The following is a 25133-nucleotide window of genomic DNA, read 5'->3' as shown; positions in this document are numbered from 1 at the left end:
CATTAGTGGAGAGGAGGCATCCTGTTATTCTAGCTAGCAGTAGGCCTGGGTCTAGGCTACAGAAGCTAGTTACACATACATCTAACTCGAGTCAACTAAGAAACTTGGGCTGGAATAAATATCACTGCCTATTGGGCTAAAACAAGACAAAGACAGAGACTGAGTAAGTACAGCCTGGGCTCAAAAAACTAAATAATTTAGCCGGGGAGACAAACTGATAAATGGTGGTGTTACAGGGACCTGTGGACAGGGATTTATTATGCATGGGGGAGATTAAGGCCATTGATTGCCTCCAACAAGGTCACCATGAGAGGTTGTGCTCGTCTAAGGCCTCGGTCCGTCGTGGTAACAACTCTCTACGACCAGTCGAGAAATACATATGCAATAAGGTTAATGAAATTCGCTAAAAGAAATGCTGAGGTTGAGGTTGGGACTGGTGCTGGCCTCTTACCATGAAAATAGAACTTGGATAATAGCCTGTATTTATTTGAGGGAAAACTGTCCGACTTGTACATTATTCATAGGGACCGGAGGAAAATGTGATAGCTGTGCTAATATAATACTGACCTGACCCAGACACTACAAGAATGGCAATAGAGACATCGCTAAACCCACAATGACATACTGGGTTACTCTCATTGAAAGATATCACTTTTTGCCTCAATCAATTCCCATGTACCTACAATACATCATTTGGAACTCAATATACCATTGTTTTAAAGGTTATGTGAGATTGGGATTGACTGGACAGTGGGCAGAGAGGACCATTGAGGTTCATAAAGAAGTAGTGAGACACAATCATATCTCCAGCTATAGTTGAACAGCATTGGATTGAGCTTGTTGTCCACAAATGCGCAAGAGGGAGTTTTCTCTCTTTATTTGGCTTACTGTGTGGGTGGACAAGAATACATGGAAATAAAACAGTGCACGAATGGATTAATGTTTTATCAACCCACATCTAATGAAGATTTGTGTCTGTCGGCCTTTGTAGTGAGACACAATAATCTCTCCAGCTAGCAACAAAGGAGGGAAGAAGAGACTTAAAACAAGATCTGATTTGCAATTAAAGACTTTCAGGGATGTGACACTTAACAAGAGTAAAAATCTTGGCAATGGCGCATTCATCTTTTCACAGTTAAATAGCAAATATAATCGTCTTCCAATAACAAAGTGTGCGATTCTTGTCATGGTAAAATGTGTTCAGATGATGAGAATGTTTTTTTACTCATCCTAGCAGCCCCCATCGTCTCTCACTCCCTGCTCCTCCAAAAACAGGTTTTGTCCTCTATCTTTAAGAGAGTCAACACTCTCACATAAACACTTCTGTGTTCCGGCTGGTTCATGACTGGGATTTATTCAAACTGTGTACCAGGTTGTCACAGATCATTAGTTAGATGGTAAAGTAACCCCTGAAGAATGACAACATAGAAACTGGGGAAAACACTAACAACATTTCCTACTGAGCGAGAGAGTGAGCGAGTGTGTGTCCCTCCCTGAGCTGAGACTGAGAACAGGTCTCAGTGAAGCAGTCAAGCCTCTCCTTCAGTCCAGATGAGACTGCTAAGCATTTCCATTATAAGGAAATCGTCAAAGCACTTTGACTCCTTGCTAATTATATAAACATGACTTTGAAAAATGTCCAGCGCTGAGAGAACAGAACAGCAGACTAGCAGAGTTACGTATGGTGGCTGAGCGGCTCTGCTGCGTTGCCTCATCAACAGAGATTTCCAAAGTGGGCAGCCTGGAATTTCAATGGCTCCTCAAGGTTCTGCTAAAGGACAGGCCAGGGGAGAGGACAGGAGGAACAAGGGAGGGAAGAGGAGGGGACGCTATAATGAACTGTTGAAGCGCACCGTGTCGACACCTAAACTTTTTGGGCTCTAGCTAGAGAGCATGTGCTGGAGGCGATCTCACCGGCAGTTAACTCTGAGAGGTACAGATGAACCAGACGAACCTCCAACCCTCAGAATACCAAACCTATTCATCTATTGCCTGGGTCTTTCTTCTTTGTCTCCAAAATGAGGGTTCACATTTTGAGAAACTTGAGAATTTAGAGAGAAACCCAATTATGTCTAAAAATTCACCCGTGTTTGCAAGTGAAGATACAGTAGGCCTAGATGTTCCCCAGCACAAACAAATGTATGAGCTCTGAAAGCCACAGCTGAGCACTTACTAATCAATACTAGGCTATTTGTCAGACATATTGGTTATCTATACATTCAATAAGTTTGAGGCCCAGGCTTTGCAAGCACTGGAATAGAAGGGATTGTAGAAGCCTACTGACCTAGGATCAGGTGCAGGAAATGTTCAATACATTGAACCCCATCCAGGTAAAGAAGCGTGCCTGGTAAACATTATCATTATACTATCTTCACCGCCCCAGAAGACACAAGGTGTTCGGATAATAACAGCTAAATCACTGTTTGAAGTGATTAAGAGGCAGAGACAGATCCCCCTTCTGTAACTCGGCCTAGCATTAATCTCAGTATAGAACAGTCTCTTTCCTACAACAAAACATGTTGTTTTCATCTTACTTTCCTAATAAAACAAAACATAGTTGATCACATATATAAAGAGCAATTCAACGGTTCAAGAGGAACCATATTATACCATTCAATCTTTATCATGGAGACTGAAGTCTATTGCCTTGTCAACGAATCTCAACAACTTACTGAGACAGCCTCCTGACAAAGCTTATCACTTGTGACCTTTACAAACTGTTTAGAAGAGATATGCACAGTTTAGATTGAGTTAATATTCTATCAACATAATCAAGAATAATATGATTGTTTGTACAGTTGCCTAACAGAGCGATTACTTAGCTCTATAACTATTCTGTTCTATTTGGTGCTGAAACGGCTTTCAGAACGTGTCCAGTCCCTGATCTGGGACCTGCGAGATGGATCATTATGGCCTTGTCAGCCTATTTCTCAAATCCCAGCGGTTCCATTGATGTGTAAACATTTCTGAGAGAAAGGGCTTCACATGTGGCCCAGATGAACAAAGAAGGCTGAAGGACGTCCCTCCAAGAGGACGTCTGAACCGTGCGGGTCTGGGATCCGGTGAGCTGTGGGATACAGTGGAGGACAATGCCTAAATGAGCAGCTCTGACAGGATAAAGACAATGAACAACTAAAAGGGGATAATCATTGATATTTCGGAAAGGCTTTTCTATATCATGTAAAAGGCCTTGTGAGGTTCCACCTAGGGATGTGCAAGGTTATTAGAATATCCGAACGAACTTTAGTATTTTAATACATGTTAAGAGTATTTATTTTTGCCCACCCCAAAAATTATAGGCCTATTTCAACACTGAAAAGGCTTTTTTTAAATGTAAATATCCATCTGACATTGTAACATACAACAGTATACCATGACATTTTAAAATATTAATTTAATAAAATAAAACACTTTCCAAAAAAAATGTATGAGGTGCGGCCCATAATAAAGACTGGTAGCCGTCCAGTAGCCTTCATGGGTGTAGCTTGTGTGTAGCTTGGTGTTTATGTTGGCCAATCACAGCCGCAAAGTGGCTTAATGTGTAGCAAGTGTAGTGATGTTATGCAATGCAAGATGGAATCAAATTACGGAATTAAAAGTTAGCGAAATGAGGAGTAGGCTGTTGTTTTATCTGAATGGAGTTGTGGAGAAAATGCTAAATGTGGCCTCCATTAGCCTAGCTAGCTAAACGGAAGTTAAAAAAAATAAAAAATAAACACATATTCGAAAATCCGGCTATCCGACAAAAATTCATGATACTATTTGAATAGTGAAATTATTTCAAACTCCCATCCCTCGTTCCACCAAGGTTAAAGTGTAGATTATCTCCCTAGTTTTGTCAGTAACCGTGAAGTACAAGTTTGGATTGGGATGAAAATACTCCTATTGGATGTACAGTATTCAAGCCTAGTTCTTTCAGCACCATATTCTTACTACTTTTTGTATTCACAAGGGAATACAATTCTACATTGTAAATTCTAGTGTAACTAGGACTTTGCTAAAAGTTGAGAAAGTAAGCTCCCCACCAATTCCATTCAAATGGAAAAAAGAAGAAGAAGAAAGGGATGGTGAGGAAAACACCTTGTTAGCTCAATGGACGAGGGCCTTGGTGTTTGACGGAGTACCTAGGTTTAACTCAGGGAGAGATGACAGCCCAGTCAGCTGGACATGCAGAGAGTCTTAAATCTCATAAATGCTTAACACTTACAGTGTGAGTGCTAAGATTGGACAGGTCGGGCAGAGCTCCTTCCATAAGAGAGAGAGAGGGAGAGAGGTCTCACCAAAGAGGAGGGAAGTGCCGCCATCAGCTTAACTGCCTCTTTGAGTTTGTGAAAAATGATTACTCTTGAGGATATGAAAGGATCAGATAAATGCATGAAAATGCCTATATTGTAATGATGTACCAACTTAACAAACAAGGTCAGTGAGAGCTCCCGCTCTAGTTTCCTTTCTCTTTGACAATGAAAGGTGGGGGGGGGGGGGGGGGGGGGTATCAGGCAGGCAAAGCCCTCAATATGTCAGGGCTGTAGAGGGGAGGCATGAGAGGCGAGGCGCTGCCTGAGCTTGTCATGACTGGAGCTGTCCATCAGATGGAGAAAGGATGATGGGAAGGGATCCAAGCAGGCCCAGAGAGAATCCCAGGGTGCTGCTGCCTGGCTACTGCTGGCTCCTCATTCTCAAGGACCTTTAAAGATCAAAGCCCCACACACAACAAGAAAGGGAAGAGGGGGAGAGAACAAGCTAGAGTGAGATCGAGAGAAAGGAGAGAGAAAGAGAGAGAGAAAGAGAGAGAAATAGAGAAAGACAGAAAGAGAGAGAAGCAGGAAGGATGCCTTGAAGCAAAAGTAGTAGAGCCCATGCGGCCTTCCACTGATTACCCAACAACATCCCTCCTACTGGGCCAAAGAGGAGCGGCGTCAAACGGATTTCCTGGAGAACCTCTATGAAACATCCACCGTGACTCATCCCAGCCTCCCGCCCTTCCGGAGCCAGATAAAGTGCCTTGCCTTCCAACCTCAGTCAACACCAGCCTGCTTCTTACTCTTTTCATGTTATATTCTGTAGTGTGGAAGTGATGTGTTCTTTTGATCCTCTAAAAAAAGACTGGCCCCTTGTGGAATAGAAGATTGCGTCTCGCTCGGCTTCCAATAAAAATATTAAGATACATAGTGTCCTCTCTGCTGACCAGCTGTGACTGCATTGTTTGACCTTGATGGAAAACTAAATAGGACAAGCAGCTTGACCAAACAGATACTGAGCTAGGAGACAACCGTTATGAAATTGAATTCAGTCAACGACAAGTGCCAAAACAGAAATAACAGGAAACAACGCTGTAGCTAATGTGTTAAGATATACACTACCATTCAAAAGTTTGGGGTCACTTAGAACAGTGAAGAGGTGACTCCGGGATGCTGGCCTTCTAGGCTGAGTTCCTCTGTCCAGTGTCTGTGTTATTTTGCCCATCTTAATCTTTTCTTTCTATTGACCAGTCTGAGATATGGCTTTTTCTTTGCAACTCGGCCTAGAAGGCCAGCATCCCGGAGTCGCCTCTTCACTGTTGACATTGAGACTAGTGTTTTGCAGGTACTATTTAATGAAGCTGCCAGTTGAGGACTTGTGAGACGTCTGTTTCTCAAACTAGATACTCTAATGTACTTGTCCTCTTGCTCAGTTGTGCCCCCGGGGCCTCCCACTCCTCTTTCTATTCTGGTTAGATCCAGTTTGTGCTGTTCTGTGAAGGGAGTAGTACACAGCGTTGTACGAGATCTTCAGTTTCTTCATTCTGGGCATTTTGAGCCTGTAATTGAACCCACAAATGCTGATGCCCCAGATACTCAACTAGTCTAAAGAAGGACAGTTTGATTGCTTCTTTAATCAATACAACAGTTTTCAGCTGTGCTAACATTGATGCAAAAGGGTTTTATAATGATCAATTAGCCTTTTAAAATTATAAACTTGTATTAGCTAACGCTATGTCCCATTGGAACACAGGAGTGATGGTTGCTGATAATGGGCATTTGACAACCTATGTAGATATTCCATTAAAAATCAGGTGTTTCCAGCTACAATAGTCATTTACAACATTAACAATGTCTACACTGTATTTCTGATCAATTTGACATTATTTTAATAGACAAAAAAAATGTGCTTTTCTTTCAAAAACAAGGACCTTTCTAAGTAACCTCAAACTTTTGGGCGGTAGTGTAAATAGTTGAGATATAGGCCCTAATCAATGGATTTCACATGACTGGCCAAGGGCGCAGCCAAGGGTGGGCAGGGGAGGGCATAGGGGAAGCCAGCCCTAGCCAATCAGAATGAGTTTTTCCCCACAAAGGGGCTTTATGTTGTGGGGGTCTTGGGCTGGCATGGTTACAGATGGTCTGTGGTTGTGAGCCTGGTTGGACGTACTGCATAATTCTCTAAAAATGACGTTAGAGGCGGCTTATGGTAGAAAAATGTACATTCAATTCTCTGGCAACAGCTCTGGTGGACCTTCCTGCATGCCAATTGCACGCTCCCTCAAAACTTGAGACATCTGTGGCATTGTGTTGTGTGACAAAACTGCACATTTTAGAGTGGCCTTTTATTGTCCACACCTGTGTAATGATCATGCTGTTAATTCAGCTTCTTGATATGCCACACCTGTCAGGTGGATGGATTATCTTGGCAAAGGAGAACTGCTCACTAACAGGGATGTACAAATTTGTGCACAAAATTGCAGATAAATAAGCTTTTTGTGCATATGGAACATTTCTGTGATTTCTTATTTCAGCTCATGAAACATGGGACCAACAATTTACATGGTGCGTTTATATTTTGTTCAGTATAAATATTAGAGACCGACTACGATCACTGAAATGCACAAACAGAAGAAAGATGAAAGAACTCAGGAAAATAAATCAGGATTGGAACTCCTTTTCCTTTGTATCTAGTAAATAAACTTCAAGTCCATTACAAAACGGTTCCGCCTAAAAAACCCTGACCCAGCAATTTAGTGCAAAAAGGTATAGAAATCTATTCCTCCATCCCTGAATAGCTTTGCACCTCAGTGAACACATGAGGGAAAAGGAAAAGAGTAAGGGAGGGAAACTAACGTGAGAGAGAGAAAGAGGGGGAATGGAAGACACAAGCTGGGTTCAATTTAGAGTCTTCCCACAGGAGGTGGAGTGACCTGTATGTGCTACAATAGAGGTCACGCAATTTTGAGCGGGCACCCCTGTCTTCAGAGGAGACCGAGGACCCCTGCCTTGATGTGCACATCCATAAGAAGAACCCAAAAGGTCTCTGTAGCATGCACCTTACTGGTGGGTTGCTATTGCAAACAGACTCACCACACAACTGCTACAAAATGTACACTTCACAGTAAGTTACAGCACTGGCAATTACTAAAGCTATCAAGACATAGAGCAGGGTACTACGAGGCCAGGCCAGTCGACCTGAGGCCTACTTTTGTTCTGCACATACTTCATGTTATTTTCACAAGAATATGGATTTGGGATTGAAATGTGCTCAAACCCCTAAATAGCGATGTGGTGTATGTTTACGCCTTTATCTCGATTACCTACACAAAGCTAACGACTGGAATCCCTAGCCTAGGTTAAAGAACATGGATCACGACAGGATGGAGATGGTATTTCCCCCTTCATCTCCCCTCAGCCACTTAAAGCACTAGGCCAGACTCCACCTGAGACAAAGCCCTGAGCACCGGGCCCATTCATATTCACAACACACACCGGACACCTGTTCATGGTGTCGAAGAAACATTAAGGTATCTCCGTTTGAAAAAATAAAACAAATAAACAAACAAACAAACATGACCTTTAATTTCCACTGATTGCCCCAGAGAAGCTAATGAACATTTCCGTAAACATTTGCGGATTCGGAGGGAGTCATTTTAATTAGGCTACATTCCGTAGAGGAAGGATGAGGCCGGGCAAGGAGCTCAAATGAAGATAAACATTTAATCAGACGCAGCCTTGAGTTCGACTAGGTGAATTCTCTAAGCACTGACGTCCATAAAAACAACATTGACAGGCCCTGGAAAAAGATCCAATTTGTTTGTGTAGCAACAACGACCAAAAATGTATTAAAATGAGAGTTAGGGGAGTCAAACACCTGGCTGTTTGATGAGGGCAGGCCCAATCATCCTAATCAGAATGATCCTATTCCATAGGAGAAAGCCTTAATCCAGCCACTGTTGTAATGAGGTCAGGATATTCCAAGGGGGATTCACCAGCCTCAGCAGTAAGCAGCAGCACTAGAGAAGCTGCAACCACGGTAAAAGGGTTCTGGGAAGAACACAAACCTTACAGAGTTGAGCATCCAGGGCTACAGGGAGGACATCATGTAAATGAACCTCATTTAGCTTTCAGCAAGATATAAAAGAAATTGCATATTCATTAATGATACAGTATACAGTACATGCTTCATTTGGGTAGAATGGAACGACAAGACATTGGTAGCTAGCTTGTTTAGAAAGGAGAGACGCTCTGAGCTCAACTGCCTTTGTAGTCCTTTCATATTGTGTTCAATAAACACTTAAAAGGTAATCATTACCGTTACAAAAGAACAGAGGAAAGATGAAAACTGTATCTGATTGAAGCAATCTCCTGCAGCTCTCTGAAAGATTGTGCCGTGTATTCTCAAATAATAACAGTTGGGAGTTGGAGCAAACAAAAGCAGAAGAAAGGGTTAACAGACATGATGTTCCAGCCAGAGATAAGGTTCTGAATGATTACATCATGGTATCCAATTGTCCTTATTATTATTGCTGTCTATCTCCTATTGTCAGTGAACAACTCCCGAGGATACCTCCCTTCCTCAGCCATATGCATTTCATTACTCGTTAGCTGATTTTGTCCAGCACTGTGTCGCTAGGGTAGCTGCCTTCCTAGCCCTCTCTTCCTGTTGGTCTGATTCACCCACTGCCCAGTAGTATAGTGATTGTGTCCACTGAGTGTGTCCAGTCTCCAGTGAGGCTGGCTGGGTGCTGTCCTGAGCGGAGGCATATTGCATGCAAGCACCATGCCGTGCCACTGCCAGCATTGGATTATTACTGACGACAGGGGTATTAAATGTGCAGCAGGCCGAAGGAGGCCTGAGCTGATGCTGTCTTGTCTCTCTGGGTTCAGCACCAGTTCAGCGGCAGCAGGCAGCAGCAGCACTCCCACTCCACACAAAGCTGAGGCTGTGGGGGAGGTTTTTCTCACAGTGCAGTACTCAGAGTGCTGCTGCCTTGGCGCTGTATTGCGTTCATTAAAGACTGAGGGTGTCACACCAACTAAGGTCCCAGGTCCCCTTCGACTGTGGACTAGTGCTTCTGCTATTCAAGACGCGGTGACTGAGGATCAGACTCTACTCCCCTCAATATGGTGATTCTGGTTGCTACATGTTTTATGAATGCATTGATCCAGAATTTATGGCTTGAATTTATATTGCTTGGTGGGTATTTGATAAACTATTTTGGAGACAATTCAACTTAATTCTGTCTGATTCGTGCCTGTCTGAGTGGACTGATCCATTCTGGAGGCCATGGGGATGGCACAGCCTATCACTCTAAGACATGTGCTACTGAAATTGTATGGTTATATTATGTAAGAACAATGGTGCAACACAAATAAAAATTCTATTATTTTATAACCAATGCCCTTTCTCCCTTGATGGATAGTGGTAGCTGTCCGCAGTTCCGAAACACATCAGTGCGCTGTTGAATTGGCGCCTTTTCCTAGACCATGTAGCTATGTGCATAATAGCAAAGTTAACCCGCATATTGGTGTTGCTGTCATGACTTCCGCCGAGGTCGGTCCCTCTCCTTGTACGAGCGGCGTTCGGCGGTCGACGTCACCGGTCTTCTAGCCATCGCTGATCCATCTTTCATTTTCCATTGGTTTTGTCTTTATTTTCTACACACCCGGTTTTCATTATCCAATTACATGTTCATGCACCAGCTACACTCACGCACAGTTGCGAACAATGTGGCGGAGGCAGCAGTGGAGTTAGGAGACGAGAAAACAGCCCTTCCCTTAATTGTCTAAGAAAAGTGAGGAGAGCATAAACCCCAACTTAATTAGGTTTATAATCAATAGCCTAACTGTTAAATGTGCCTGGCTTTAGAAATCATAAATATACTGTATGTCTACAGAAATAAGACAGATCCTGCTTGTGTTGCTTGTTTGAGTGTTTGTTTAATAGCCTACAGATTCCGTGAGCACAAAGCCTCACGCAACCACCTGTCGGACAAACAATTTCACAAATTCTGCTGTTTTTAATCTTTCCTATGCTGTAATAAAGGCTTTACACTTTTTCTGTGAGAGCAGTCTCTCTGGTATTATTCATAATATATTTAGTGTTGTTTACATTGTTCCAAATTGTCAGCAAAATTATATTTATAATAATAATAACCCTAATTTTTGCTTTATCGCCTTGTTATTGTTTTATTACTATTATGATCATCCTTATAATAATAAGTAATGTCATTATCATTAGTAGGCTTAGTATAGCAGACTTGTATAACCACCATTGATTGAGCTGTAGGACTAAGAGCACATCCTGTTTAGTCTTAATATCCTAAATTATTTAGGTCTATATTTCAAGACTTATATATAGTAGGCTACTTTAGTAATCAATAAGGTTTTCATTCATGTCATCACACTGGATTCGAGACATGCTTTATTTGAAATGCAATCAAGCATTTTAGTTTCAAAATAAAACAACAAAGTGACTATTGAATAATTAGCGTAAAACATATTTTAAAAAACTTCAATTTCGGAAATTGCATTCATGAATGAATGCGACTGTTTTTAGTCTTTGCTGTAAAAAATGTTTTACAAATACACTTTACAAGAGACTCTGGTAGGCTTATAATTTATTTAGTGTTGTTTACATTGTTCCAAATGGTCAGAAAAATGCTATTCTAATCTAACAACACGTGTTTGAACACATAATATGACCGCAGCACTTGCTCCTTACCTTCTTTTTCTTGATCTCCAGTATTTTCTACAACTAGTGAAATGTATTACACACATCAGACTTCCCCTTTACCTCCTGAGCAACCAGTAAACATTGTCAAGTCCTCTGTCACATGTGTTACGTGTTCAGAATTTGTTATAACCAATTTATTAATGTGATTATGATATGCTATAGGTCAGGTCCTGTTGGTCATGTGCATGTGATGCATACATGTGTCATGTAAAGAGAGCAAGGGTTGAGGGAATAGGGAATGTTATTCCTAAATAAATTAAGGATTTTGGCGACATCATTTTTCAGTCAGAAATGGCTGTAATTATGTTGCAGCTTCAGCAACACGTGCAGTGCGATACACACTGATGATGTTCTGTGGTGGTCGCTGCAGCAGGGAGGAGAGAGCGACAACAGATGCTAGTCATACAGTCACTCGCTGTCTTTTCTTTTTAACACAGCACAGCAAGTCTGAGCTGGGCCAGGCACAATCAAATAAATTGTGGTCGGACTTCCTCTAGTAATTTGTGTGTCTTAATTATTTCATCAAACAGTATGCTTAAAGCAACATACAATAAATAAAACACTATGTGCATATAGTGGATTTAATTAAAACACATAGAATGTGTCTGTCACGCCCTGACCATAGTTTACTTTGTATTTTCTATGTTTTGATTGGTCAGGGTGTGATCTGAGTGGGCATTCTATGTTTCATGTCTTGTTTGTCTATTTCTATGTTCAGCCTGATATGGTTCTCAGTCAGAGGCAGGTGTTCATCATTGTCTCTGATTGGGAACCATATTTAGGTAGCCTGGGGTTCACTGTGTGTTTGTGGGTGATTGTTCCTGTCTATGTGTTTTTCACCAGATAGGCTGTTTTAGGTTTTCGTTACGTTCATCACGTTCTTTATTTTGTAGTGTTTGCATTGATTCGTGTTTTACGTTTGTTCATTAAAACATGGATCGCAATCTACACGCTGCATTTTGGTCCGACTCTCCTTCTCACGAAGAAAACCGTTACAGAATCACCCACCACAAAAGGACCAAGCAGCGTGTCAACAGGCAGGAGCAGCGCGAGGAGAAGCGCAATAAGGATTTCTGGACATGGGAGGAAATCCTCGACGGGAGAGGACCCTGGGCTAAACCAGGGGAGTGTAGCCGCACTAAGGTGCAGCGGGAGAAGAAACAACAGGAACAGCCCAAGGAGGAGTACAGTATGGAGTATACTACTTGGGAGGAGATCGACAGGTGGGCGGCCGACCCAGGGAGAGTGCCGGAGCCCGCCTGGGATTCGCTGGAGCAGTGCGAGGAGGGTTACCGTAGAATGGAGGCGGTGAAAGCAGAGAGGCGCTGGTATGAGAAGGCAGCACGGCGACGCGGATGGAAGCCTGAGAGGCAGCCCCAAAAATTTCTTGGGGGGGGGCTAACAGGGAGTATGGCTATGCCAGGTAGGAGACCTGGGCAGACTCCCTGTGCTTACCGGGGGGCTGGAGAGACCGGACAGGCACCGTGTTATGCAGTGGTGCGCACGGTGTCTCCAGTGCGGGTGCATAGCCCTGTGCGGTATATTCCAGCTCCGCGTGTCTGCCGGGCTAGATTGAGCGTCGAGCCTAATGCCATGAAGCCGGCTCTACGCAGCTGGTCCCCAGTGCGTCTCCTTGGGCCGGTTTACATGGCACCAGCCTTGCGCTCGGTGTCTCCGGTTCGCCTGCATAGTCCAGTGCAGGCTATTCCACCTCGCCGCACTGGCAGGGCGACCGTGAGCATTCAACCAGGTAAGGTTGGGCAGGCTCGGTGCTCAAGAGCTCCAGTGCGCCTGCACGGTCCGGTTTTTCCAGTACCACCTCCACACCCCAGCCCTCCGGTAGCAGCTCCCCGCACTAGGCTTCCTGTGCGTGTCCTCGGCCCAGTACCACCAGTGCCAGCACCACGCATCAGGCCTATAGTGCGCCTCGCCTGTCCAGCGCTGTCGGAGCCTCCCTTCTCTTCAGCGCTGTCGGAGTCTCCCGCCTGTTTAGCGCTGTTAGAGCCTGCCTTCTCTACAGCGCTGCCGGAGTCTCCCGCCTGTTCAGAACTGCCAGTTAGCATAGAGCTGCCAGTTAGCATAGAGCTGCCAGTTAGCATAGAGCTGCCAGTTAGCATAGAGCTGCCAGTTAGCATAGAGCTGCCAGTTAGCAAGGAGCTGCCAGTCTGCATAGAGCTGCCAGTCTGCATGGAGCTGCCAGTCTGCAAGGAGCCGCCAGAGCTGCCAGTCTGCAGGATGCCGCCAAAGCTGCCAGTCTGCAAGGAGCCGCCAGAGCTGCCAGTCTGCAAGGAGCCGCCAGAGCTGCCAGTTAGCATGGAGCCGCCAGGGCCGCCAGTCAGCATGGAGCAGCCAGGGCCGCCAGTCAGCATGGAGCAGCCAGGGCCGCCAGTCAGCATGGAGCAGCCAGGGCCGCCAGTCAGCATGGAGCAGCCAGTCAGCATGGAGCAGCCAGTCAGCATGGAGCAGCCAGAGCAGCCAGTCATCATGGAGCAGCCAGAGCAGTCTGCCAGCATGGAGCAGCCAGAGCTGTCAGTCAGCATGGAGCAGCCAGAGCAGCCAGTCTGTGTCGACCAGTCTCTTCCAGATCTGCCAGTCGTCCAGACTCTTCCAGATCTGCCAGTCGTCCAGACTCTTCCAGATCTGCCAGTCGACCAGACTCTTCCAGATCTGCCCGTCGTCCAGATTCTCCCAGATCTGCCAGTCGTCCAGATTCTCCCAGATCTGCCAGTCGTCCAGATTCTCCCAGATCTGCCAGTCGTCCAGATTCTCCCAGATCTGCCAGTCGTCCAGATTCTCCCAGATCCGCCAGTCAGCCAGGATCTTCCGGATCCGCCAGTCAGCCAGGATCTTCCAGAACCGCCAGCCAGCCAGGATCTGCCGGATCTAACCACCTGCCTGAGCTTCTTCTCAGTGCTGAGCTTCTTCTCAGTGCTGAGCTTCCTCTCAGGGCTGAGCTACCCATCTGTCCCGAGTTACCTCTGTCCCGAGCTGTCCCTCTGTCCCATGTTATCATTGTGGTGGGTAACCTATTTAGGGACGTTTAGGAGGGGGATTAAAACTGTCATGGAGTGGGGTCCACGTCCAGCGCCAGAGCCGCCACCGCGGACAGATGCCCACCCAGACCCTCCCCTATAGGTTCAGGTTTTGCGGCCGGAGTCCGCACCTTGGGGGGGGGGTACTGTCACGCCCTGACCATAGTTTACTTTGTATTTTCTATGTTTTGATTGGTCAGGGTGTGATCTGAGTGGGCATTCTATGTTTCATGTCTTGTTTGTCTATTTCTATGTTCAGCCTGATATGGTTCTCAGTCAGAGGCAGGTGTTCATCATTGTCTCTGATTGGGAACCATATTTAGGTAGCCTGGGGTTCACTGTGTGTTTGTGGGTGATTGTTCCTGTCTATGTGTTTTTCACCAGATAGGCTGTTTTAGGTTTTCGTTACGTTCATCACGTTCTTTATTTTGTAGTGTTTGCATTGATTCGTGTTTTACGTTTGTTCATTAAAACATGGATCGCAATCTACACGCTGCATTTTGGTCCGACTCTCCTTCTCACGAAGAAAACCGTTACAGTGTCTATATATGGAAAAATACATGTAATAAAATTTTGACCAATCGATTGGTTGATGAAAAACGACTCTTGGTCGACTAAGATTTTTTTAGTCGGAGACAGCCCTAGAATGAATGCAGTTGTTTTATTCCCACAATGATAAAGCCAGGCCGAGACTCTGGACACAGAGTTCCAACGAGAGCCAAAGAGCAAGTGATGCATTTAAAAATAGCACTTATGCATGGTATTGCAATTCTGCTACACATCTCTGGTCGTCCTACCTTCCCATGCTGAGGTAACCTAAACATGGAGGCGGTTCTGTTTGATCTGGAAAGGAATTTAAGCTTTAAGCCCCTTTGTGTGTGAGGTGTATTTCTATACAAATATTTTAATCTCAACAAGACTGTCCGGAAAATAGAGGTCATGGCTGCCAGAGCAGCCAGCAGACAATAGCATTTGGTTGCGGACCTGAGAGAAATTCTGGGTAGGATTTGTTTCTCCTGGACCTATAGCCTACTCCTCTCAGAAAGACAAAAAAGGGTGAAGGCTGCTGACTGAATAGAAAGAGCAATGACACAAAATGATAGGCCTACATGCTTCGACTACAGGAAAAGGATTGGCCAGTCTTAGTGACTAAAAACATTGGAATAGCTTTAGTTTTATGAGGGATAATAGCCTAATAGTCTGTATGTAAATCGATGTTAATGTCATGCAACGCAACATATGTAAACTCTGCCATAAAAGACAAACGATAGGTAATATTTTAAAGTCTCTGCATTAGCTGAACATGAGGTACAAAACGTCCTATTCTTTATGAATGGTTCACAATTTTTTTTTATTATAATTTTTTAAAAATAATTTATTACAAAAAACATAAGGAAGGGGTAACATTAAAGTATTAGAACATGAAGGACAAACAATACAACATCAAGACACTATCAAGATCCCCCCCCCCCCCCCCCCACAGTTCCCCAATAGCTGTCCCTCAAACATTCGAGAATGTACTTTTATTATGTTTTATTTTGACTTTATTTCCCCCTTTATCTTTTGACCATCATTCTCTCTCTCACACACAGCAACTCCACTCCCACTTGTCTCCAATTCCACATACCAACCCTCAGCTTCCCTCAGCCCATCCCATCTATCTCTGCTGGCCACCCACTTCGTGTTTCTACGCAACACATATCTTTCAACTATGCTATGTTTAACATACAATTTCAATCTACCTAAACAAATAGAATCTACAGATTGCATATTGAAGATAAATACTTTTACTAAGAGTATTAGTATATTAGTAATTGACTGACCCGGTCTCTCCAGATCTCCTAACAGTACTATTTCTAGGGTCAATTTTAGATCAATGCTATGCATTTTCAGCCATTCCTGAACCTGAGACCAGAAACAGGCTACCTGAGGGCAATACCAAAATAAATGGTCTATTGATTCTGTATCCTCACAACAAAATCTGCAGAGCTTCGATGATTTTATGCCCCAAATATTTAAAAACAATTTTGGGGTGGCAAGAATTCTATATAATAATTTTAGCTGAAAAGCACAAAGTCTTGAATCTTGCATTGTGTAATATATCAACTCATACACCTTGTACCATGGAATTGGTACACCAAAAATCTCTTCCCAACTATTTTGCAATCTGTATGGCACAGTCGGCAACATCCTGGTCCTCAAATTAAACTGGTATACTTTCCTATTTATGGTATTTTTATTCCTCTGCCAGTTTTGATCCTTTATATTGGGCAGACAGACCAGTTCCCTACCTCCTCTTACTGCCACCCACCTCCTCCATTTTCGGGGCAATGCTGTAATCAATTGGTTGTACTCTTGGATTGAGCAGACCTACCCGTACAATTATGATAACTCCATGAAGGACATAACTCTACCATTCCAATTTACAATATAATTTAAGAACAAAATACCCTTTTTAAACATTTCCCATAAATACAGGTATTTTATCATCCAGCACATTTGAGTTCAGACATAATATTTGTTGTAATATTTGTTCTATCTTTTCAGGGGGATGAAATTGAAATTGTAGCCAGCTCTGCAATGCTTGTTTGAAAAATACAGATACTTTGAAAAAAGTATAATTTTCAATTAATCGAAAATGAGACATGGCGATCTGCACAAAGGCAACATTTTTAAACAATGGATGAGCTTTTCTTATTAATCTACTTGAGAACCATTTAGGATTCAAATAAAACTTTAGAATGAGTGAAGCTTTTAGAGAAAGGTTTAGTGCTTTTATATGTAATATTCTCAATCCACCCAATTCATATTCATTATATAGATAGGCATGTTTTATTTTGTCTGGTTTAGCGTCCCAGATAAAGCTAAATATTTTTTGCTCATATGATTTGAAAAACGAATCATCAGGAGTAGGCAGCGCCATAATTAAGTGAGTAAACTGAGATATGACTAAGGAGTTAATTTATATTTATATTTACCTCTCCATGATTGCAGGATCTTGTCTATTTTTAATATTGTCTATTTTTAAGTTTTCTATTGAAATTCATTGTGGAGAGCTTATTTATATATTTTGTGATATGAATACCGAGTATGTCTAATTCACCATCAGCCCATTTTATAAGTAAGCTCCAGGGTAATGTAAAAGTTGTATTTTTTAAGGATCCAATACGTAATATTGTACACCTATCATAATTAGGTTTTAGTCCAGAGAGCACAGAAAAGTTAGCTAGATCTTTAATGAGACATTGCAGGGATCTAGCTTGCGGACTTAACATAAAACTTGAGTCATCGGCATACATGGACACCTTTGTTTTTAAGCCTTGGATTTATAATCCTCTAATGTTGTTATTGGATCTTATTTTAATAGCTAGCATTTCGATGACCATAATGAATAGATATGGTGACAGCGGACACCCTTGTTTAACTTCTCTTGACAATTTAAAACTCTCTGAGAAGTAGCCGTTATTTACTATTTTACACCTGTGGTTGCTATACAATATTTTTACCCATTTTATAAGAGAATTACCGAAATTGAAAAAATCCAGGCATTTATAAATAATATCCAGTCTTACTTTATCAAATGCCTTTTCAAAATCCGCTATAAATGGCATTCCTGGCTTCTTATATGTTTCATGATGTTCTATTATTTCTAGTAGTTGTCGTATATTATCTCCAATGTATCGTCCAGGTAAAAAACCTGTCTGATCAGGATGAACAATACCTGGTAAAAACCCTTTTAATTCTGAGTGCTATGCATTTTGCTAGTATTTTTGCATCACAACATTGAAGTGTAAGGGGCCTCCAGTTTTTTAGATAGACTGGATCTTTATATTTGCCATCTGGGTTTTGTTTAAATAATAGAGAAATTAGACCTTCGTGCTGAGTACCTGACAGACTACCATTTTGATAGGAGTAGTTAAAACAATCTAACAATGGAGCTTTTAGTATATCAAAAAATACTTGATATACCTCTACCGGTATGCCATCAAGCCCTGGGGTTTTTCCAGCCTCAAAAAGTTCTTCCTCTGTAATTTGGCATTCGCACTGATCTTTCTGTACATTTGTTAATTTTCAATTTTTTAGATTATTTGGAAAGAATTCCTTACCATAATCTTCATTCAGTGGGAGAGGATGAGACGGAAAAGAGAACATCTGCCTAAAATAATTTCCTTCCTCTTTTAAAATATTATTCGGAGAATCATAGATGACTCCGTCGTCAGTAACGGGTTTCTGCAAATTATTTTTGTTAGCGTTCCTGTATTGGAGAATCAGGAAGAATTTTGTGCATTTTTCTCCATATTCCATCCAGTTTTTTAATAGATTACATTAGATCGTTCTTGAATAAGTTCCTCAAGTTATTTTTGTTTGTCCTCTAACTTATTTTGTATCTCTGTAGTGTCGTTTTTTATTGCTATCTACCTGTACTATTATTTTATGGATTTCCATAGTTAATCTTGTTTCCTTAGCCAGAAACTGCTTTTTTATTATTGATGAATATTGAATTGAATGACTCCTGAAGATACATTTAAAGGTATCCCAAACAATAAGGGGATTTGCTGAACCTATATTATACTGGAAAAATGTTGTTATAAATTATTTTGTCTTAGTTAAAAATAAGTTGTCCTCCGGTAAACTTTGATTAAATTTCCAATATCCCCGTCCATGTGGAAAATCTATAAGAGTTATGTGAATGCCAATTAGATGATGATCCGATCACATTCTGTCTCCTATTAAAACTTTTTTAACCTTTGACGCAAAAGAGAAAGAGACAAGAAAGAAGTCAAGATGACTAGCTTGATTAAGTCTGCTCCATGTATATCTCACTAGGTCGGGTTTTTTTAGTCTCCAAATATCCACTATTTCTAATGTGTCCATAATATTTGTGATTTCCTTAAGGGCACGGTGATGACAGTCTGTAGAGTGATTACCTTCACGGTCCATTTAGGTACTTAACACTGTGTTGTAGTGTCCTACCATAATGATTAGATAATTTGTTGCCTGTAAGTTCAATAAATTGGTATAAATGTTGTCGAAGAAGTGTGGATCATCCTGATTTGAACAATATAGATTCATGAGCCAAATCTCTTTTTCGGCCACTTTCATATTCAAAAGGATCCACCTAGCTTGCGAATCATTCCTGATTCCATCATTATTTGCACATTCAGGACAAATTTTTTGTTAATTAATATCATCACACCCTTTGAGTTCCTTTATCCATGACAGAAAATGATTTCACCACCCCATTCCTTTTTCCACGCAACTTCATCTAAGGATGTAGAGTGAGTTCCCTGTAAACAGTAGATGTTATATTCCTTTTCTTTTAGCCATGTAAAGACTGATCTTCTTTTTTTATAATCTGCCAAATCATTACATTTATAACTAGCTATATTTATTTCACCCCTTACCATAACTAGATACTATTCTCAGTCTAAATTGACCATAATTAGTACTTGTAAAGTTACTGCCATCAGAGGTATTATGAAGGTCAAAATTAGAGCTTTTTTCTGATATTAAGAATTCAAGAAATAGGTTCTAGCAATATTTGTTTTATTCCCTTGCCTGTTTGACTGTGAACCAATGCCACATATGTTAGAAAATTGAGACAAATTATGTGTGTAACAAATATGAGTAGGCTGATGTGTATGATATTGGATATGATATAATGAGAGTGTGTATGATGTCTGTATAAGAATAAGACTGTAATGTGTGATGTCCAACTAAATAATAACGCAATTTGCTTGTTTGACTGTCTGTGTGTGTAACGTAATGCGTATAGCCTTAATATTCATAATTGTAATCCATATTGTATCACCATCATAGTTGCATCATAATTACCTTTAACATAATTGAAAAACACATCCCAGCATTTCCATAGCAATTGACGTTTCACCTGATCATGAGAGACCTTGTATTACTATAGAGACGTCCTCACTACAGTACAAATGTATTCCATACAATATTATATTATTCCCCAATGCCCCTATTTTGATATCTTCAACTTGCTTGTTGTAAACATATATAAACGTGTAGACAAATACATAAAAAGATAGACAAACAATAAACACATTCAACGGTTCACAAATTGTACAAATCTAATACTTCCCTCCATCAGAAAACACAGATTTCTGGCATGCACTCCTTGTAATTTCTTTAAAAACATCCCTCCCTATCTATCTGCTATGGTTGTGTCAACTAAATTGTCAAGCTTGCCCCATATTTCCTCTTAATCTCACTTTGACAATTTAGAAGCTGAGAGCAGCGTGCCTGCCTATCAGCAGCTCTGAGAGAGGCTGAGGCTGCTTCAGAGTTACTGACGCCAGCCCCCTTCCCTTCCTCCGCCCGCTTCCTTCCCTTGCATTTTGATCAGACTGGTTTATCTAATTTTCCAGTAAATGCTTGAAATGTATTCATGCACACCTTCTCCCCATAAACGTACACAGGGGAATAGGGAGAATGAGATAGAAATTAATAGCTCGGCATTAGCTCTCTTCACACCCTCGTTCCTCCATTCCGATACACATTTGGGGCAGGAGGAGCGAATCTCTTCCACCTATGGAGGGATGACTAACACTTATTCAGAAACAAGGGAGAAACCAAGACCTTTCCAACCTATAGACCCTATAAGGGATGTGGCCTTTACACAATACAGAAAGGTGAGAAAGGTATATTTTCTTGAGGTGCTATCTAACCAGATACTTTTGTATTCAAAGAGAAGTGCCCTTCCGTGGGCAGTATGACAATAGCTACACACTTTATGATCATTTTAGGTTTTAGGAAAGCATTTAGTTTGAGAGCAGTTGTATTGAATCCTGCATTCAAGCTAAAGTGGTCATCAAATGCACTCTCTATACCCCCAAAATGTTGAGAGTTTAATCAGAGGGGGAGAAAAACAACAAGGTGGCATTAGGCATGCTGAACCAGCGCCAGGAATATGCAGAGAATTGATGAGGTGTCACTTTCGCTAAGAGTCACACAATCGCTGCCGACAAGAGACTCTGTAATCCCCTGCCTGCCTGCCTGCCTGCCTGCCTGCCTGCCTGCCTGCCTGCCTGCCTGCCTGCCTGCCTGCCTGCCTGCCTGCCTGCCTGCCTGCCTGCCTGCCTGCCTGCCTGCCTGCCTGCCTGCCTGTCTATATGTCTGTCTGCCACCAACGAGCCACAGCAAAGAGAGAGAGACACTGGTTCACTTCGCATGGTGCTCAAGAAAGGGAAACGCCCTTGATTTTAGGGAAGGTTACCTCGGTCTCCTTCTCTGTCCTCAACCCTGGAAAGTATTGCTCCACAGCACTAACGCACATCGTGCAACATAATTAGGATTGATGCTTTTTGGTTGTGCTATTGGAAAAACTTGACAGGAGGTACCTTACCTATGACGTTAATCCTAAACCCACATGGCAATATATGTAAAAACATTTCAAATAAATAATACCAGTGACATAACTTGGTCTGCCTTTTAATAACATGTCTGTTGTTTGTGTTGTTAGTAATAAATAACATGACAACAGCTGTAGCCAACAACAAGTGCTTACATTTATGAAATCAATTTCAAAATACATTAATGAATTTAAACTGCTAGCAGAACACTGCAGGTCGGACAGGAGAAACAACAGCAGACTCAATTAGAAAACATGAAGGTGGATTATTTGACATTTCTTATGGAAAAGAGAGGCAGACTGAGAGAAAGATAGACAGATGTCTAATGCAGTGATGTAAAAGTGTATGTTTATGTGTAGGACTTTGCAGCACTGTAAGAATTAGGCTACTCCAAAAGGCTGATGGGTTAATACACATCAGATAGATTGCTGTGCAAATCATCTAAACAACAAACACAATAGAAGTAAGGACTTTTGTCTTGTGGTACGGATAACATGAATAATCTCCCGTCATGTTTGTGCTGACGCTTCCACTTGTTTTTCACTCAATTAATTAGAAAACCAATGATGACAGTATTTCTGGCCCAAATTTGTAATCAAAAGTACGGGTGGCTGGGTTTTGCACATCGCTTTAATTTCCTCTCATTAGTAGTGGCAGTGACTTTGATCAAATCTTCATGCATCTAATTAGATTGATTCACTCATTAACAACTAATTATATCAAAATCGAGATCAATATTTGAAATTAAAGCCATGGGATCATTGAACTAAATTGACCTGCACCCAGAGGAAAAGTGGTGACAGAATTCAGACAAAACTTGACGCTTGAATGTCATACCAAAAACTGCTTCCTTCTCTCTCTGTCTCTGTCTTGGTACTGTCATGAATTCCTTATACAGCATATTCAAGCACAAATACTTGTCACCACATGAAAAAAAAACACTTCACGGTTGAAGGATCAAAATGCCTTAGTATTTCATAAAAAAACCTTTAAGAGATGAAGGATTATGATTTGTAACTCCAGAGGTTTGGCAGGGCCTGAGTTGATGTGGGAGTGACAGGTAAGTTATGAAAGGGGGGCTGAGACCAATCACTGTGCTCCATTATACAATTAAAACACTGCTGCTTTTCTTTGCCTGGGCTCCTCTGATGATTCCATTGCCTGTCGGTTAATGTGCTGAAACCACCACGTTTGCTTCATTGGGATCAATTGTATTATAAATGCAGCAATGCCTTCACTGGCAGCAGCTTATGAATTTCCTTAGAGAAACTTTTGTAATTGCAATCATTCAAAATCCATCCAGCATTAGGCAGCAAGCGAAATAATGTTTAGTTCCAATCTCCCTGACAGTCTCCACGTACGTAGGCTAGAGAGAGAACCCATACCCCAAAAAGAGATTGAACATGAACGACAAATAAAATGTGAACATCAAGCAAGACACTGTCTCACTTCCATTAAATGATAAAGTAGCTGTACTGAAAAGAAAATAACTCATTTAAATGGCTGGCCTATAGGTCAAGGACAGCCGGAGCAAATGGCTTCTGTGATTTCTTTTCACACGGGCATACAAATAAAAACATTTTGCACTTTCATTTTCTGTGACAGAAAGCTAAACAAGTTGTGTTATCTTTTCTTATTGGTGTGATACAGTATATGAAATGTGAAACACCTCTAGGCTTATGCAACCTATGCTAAATACTTTTTTATGTTAACATTATGAGTTCTACATAATGCTGGATGAATACAACCTCACTGAATAAGAACCCAGGTGTGATTGACAGTTACATTTATGGTTGAGGCCAAACAGGAATTCCTTTAAGAATGGGTAACGTAAAAATAAACATAAGTTAAGCGACACATCAATGATCTAGCTCTTATTCCACAGATACATAGGTGAAAATAGACTGTTGCAAGTTCTTATGTGTGCAGGCTTAGTGCTTTATTCAGCCAGTGAGCATCATCAAGGTCGCACTATACTTAAAGGGATACTTTGGGATTGAAGGGCAACGAGGCCCTTTATCTACTTCCCCAGAGTCAGATAAACTCGTGGATACCATTTTTATGTCTCTGCATCCAGTATGAAGGAAGTTGGAGGTAGTTTGGGAGCCAATGCTAACTAGCGTTAGTGCAATGACTGGAAGTCTATGGTATCTATTAGCATGCTAGCAGTTACCATAAACTTCCAGTCATTGTGCTAACAGTAGTTAGCAATTATGCTAGCGCTATTTAGCAACTTCCTTCAAACTGCAAGCAGAGACCTAAAAATGGTATCCACGAGTTCATCTGACTCTGGGGAAGTAGACAGTAAAGCTCTTCACTGCCAAAATCCCAGAGTATCCCTTTAAGGAGCTCAATGACACTGTGCTCACAATACAGATGAAACCTCCAATTAAGATCGGCCGAGAACATCATGCTCTCCAATTTCCTTTATACAGCAGCTAAACACAAAATGAGCCTATTCCTATTTTACAGTGGTTTTCATAATGTACAATGGGCATGCACATGATGAAAATCACCATCTTAACTGTTCAATAGATGGTGTACATGGCTCAATTCTGTATCATACATTCTTCCTTCTTGTCTTACTGTTGGCAGCTAGACAACAGTCCCAAACAAAAACAGGAAAGGGGAAACTAGGTGACAGGAACAAATTACATTGCAAACTAATTCTGTCAGCTGCAAAAACATGTGTTGATGTTGGAACCTAAATAAATGGAATCATGTGATTCTACACAGAAGACAATCAAGATACTTTTAGATAATATGTACTTTGCCAGTATGAATAAAATACTTATAAATTAGATTTAATGCACAAAAATGTTTGAATTAAATGTTCCTTTGCTAACTCATTTAAAACACAGTATAGCTGAAGTTAAGTTTAAGTAAAATAATAAAATGCTCATACCTATAGCCCTGAAGAATATGGCTGATTTTGTGTCTGAAGTGGTTTTACATTGTCACGGAGGACATCAGAAACATTTGCAATGATAACCACAGAGTGGTGAGGAGAAGAAGGGGCCATACCTCATTGGTGTTCCATCTGTGTCTCTCCTTTGGCAGCGACGAGCATTTTGGTAGACATTCAAGCAGCTTTTTGGGCAGGTATATTTTCAAATGTCCATGTTCATCTGCAAAGAGAGAAAGAGATAAATCACATTACAGTGCATGCTTGCTCCTTTCTCCTTTTGGGTTTCTTAATTTTTTTTGTTAGACCTGAGGAATCAGAACTGTGTCATAGATGGGGCAGCTTTTAGTATAAATACTGTAATGGAAAAAAACTGTAGAATACACTATAGTAATTAATGTGTTGTTTTTGCAGATAGAAGTATACTGTAGTATTTACTGTAGTGTTTTTGTGGACTGTAGTATCCTGTAGTATTTACTGTAGTGTTTTTGCGGACTGTAGTATACTGTAGTATTTACTGTAGGGTTTTTGCAGACTGTACTATACTGTAGTATTTACTGTAGTTCTTTGAGGACTGTAGTATACTGTATTATTTACAGTAGTGTTTTTGAAAATCGCACTATACAGTAGTACTTACTGTAGTGTTTTTGCAGACATTACTGTAGTATTTACTATAGTGTTTTTGTTTTATTATCTTTGACATAGAAGTGGAGGCTTTCTCCTTCAGAAAACCAAATGGAGAAATACTAAAAGAGCTGATTTTCCATAACCTTTACGTAGGTAGGACTGGGTTCTGAATGGCCAGCTTCTGCTCTTTTTGATAACCTGTAGGGAACACAATAT

General features: G+C 41.4%; 1 protein-coding gene and 1 non-coding gene across 10 annotated transcripts in view; both read right to left on the bottom strand.

Annotated features, from left to right (window-relative positions):
- LOC110532462 (calmodulin-binding transcription activator 1) overlaps positions 1–25133 on the bottom strand; it is a 617258-nt gene that overhangs the window by 570707 nt on the left and 21418 nt on the right. For all 9 annotated transcript variants that reach the window (XM_036988465.2, XM_036988466.2, XM_036988468.2 and 6 more), the window contains one exon: positions 24410–24513. In XM_036988465.2, the coding sequence (XP_036844360.2) occupies positions 24410–24513 (104 nt within the window). The remainder of the gene's footprint in view (positions 1–24409; positions 24514–25133) is intronic.
- On the bottom strand, positions 25000–25056 carry LOC118966205 (U7 small nuclear RNA). Its single transcript, XR_005053471.2, has one exon. It is a non-coding gene; the product is annotated as a U7 small nuclear RNA (small nuclear RNA).

Source organism: Oncorhynchus mykiss, chromosome 9, assembly GCF_057628025.1.
Source record: "Oncorhynchus mykiss isolate SJ-2025 chromosome 9, ASM5762802v1, whole genome shotgun sequence".
In the NCBI taxonomy this organism is placed as follows: domain Eukaryota; kingdom Metazoa; phylum Chordata; class Actinopteri; order Salmoniformes; family Salmonidae; genus Oncorhynchus; species Oncorhynchus mykiss.
Note: the sequence above shows the minus strand (reverse complement) of the source record. Positions and strands in the feature narration are given on the sequence as shown.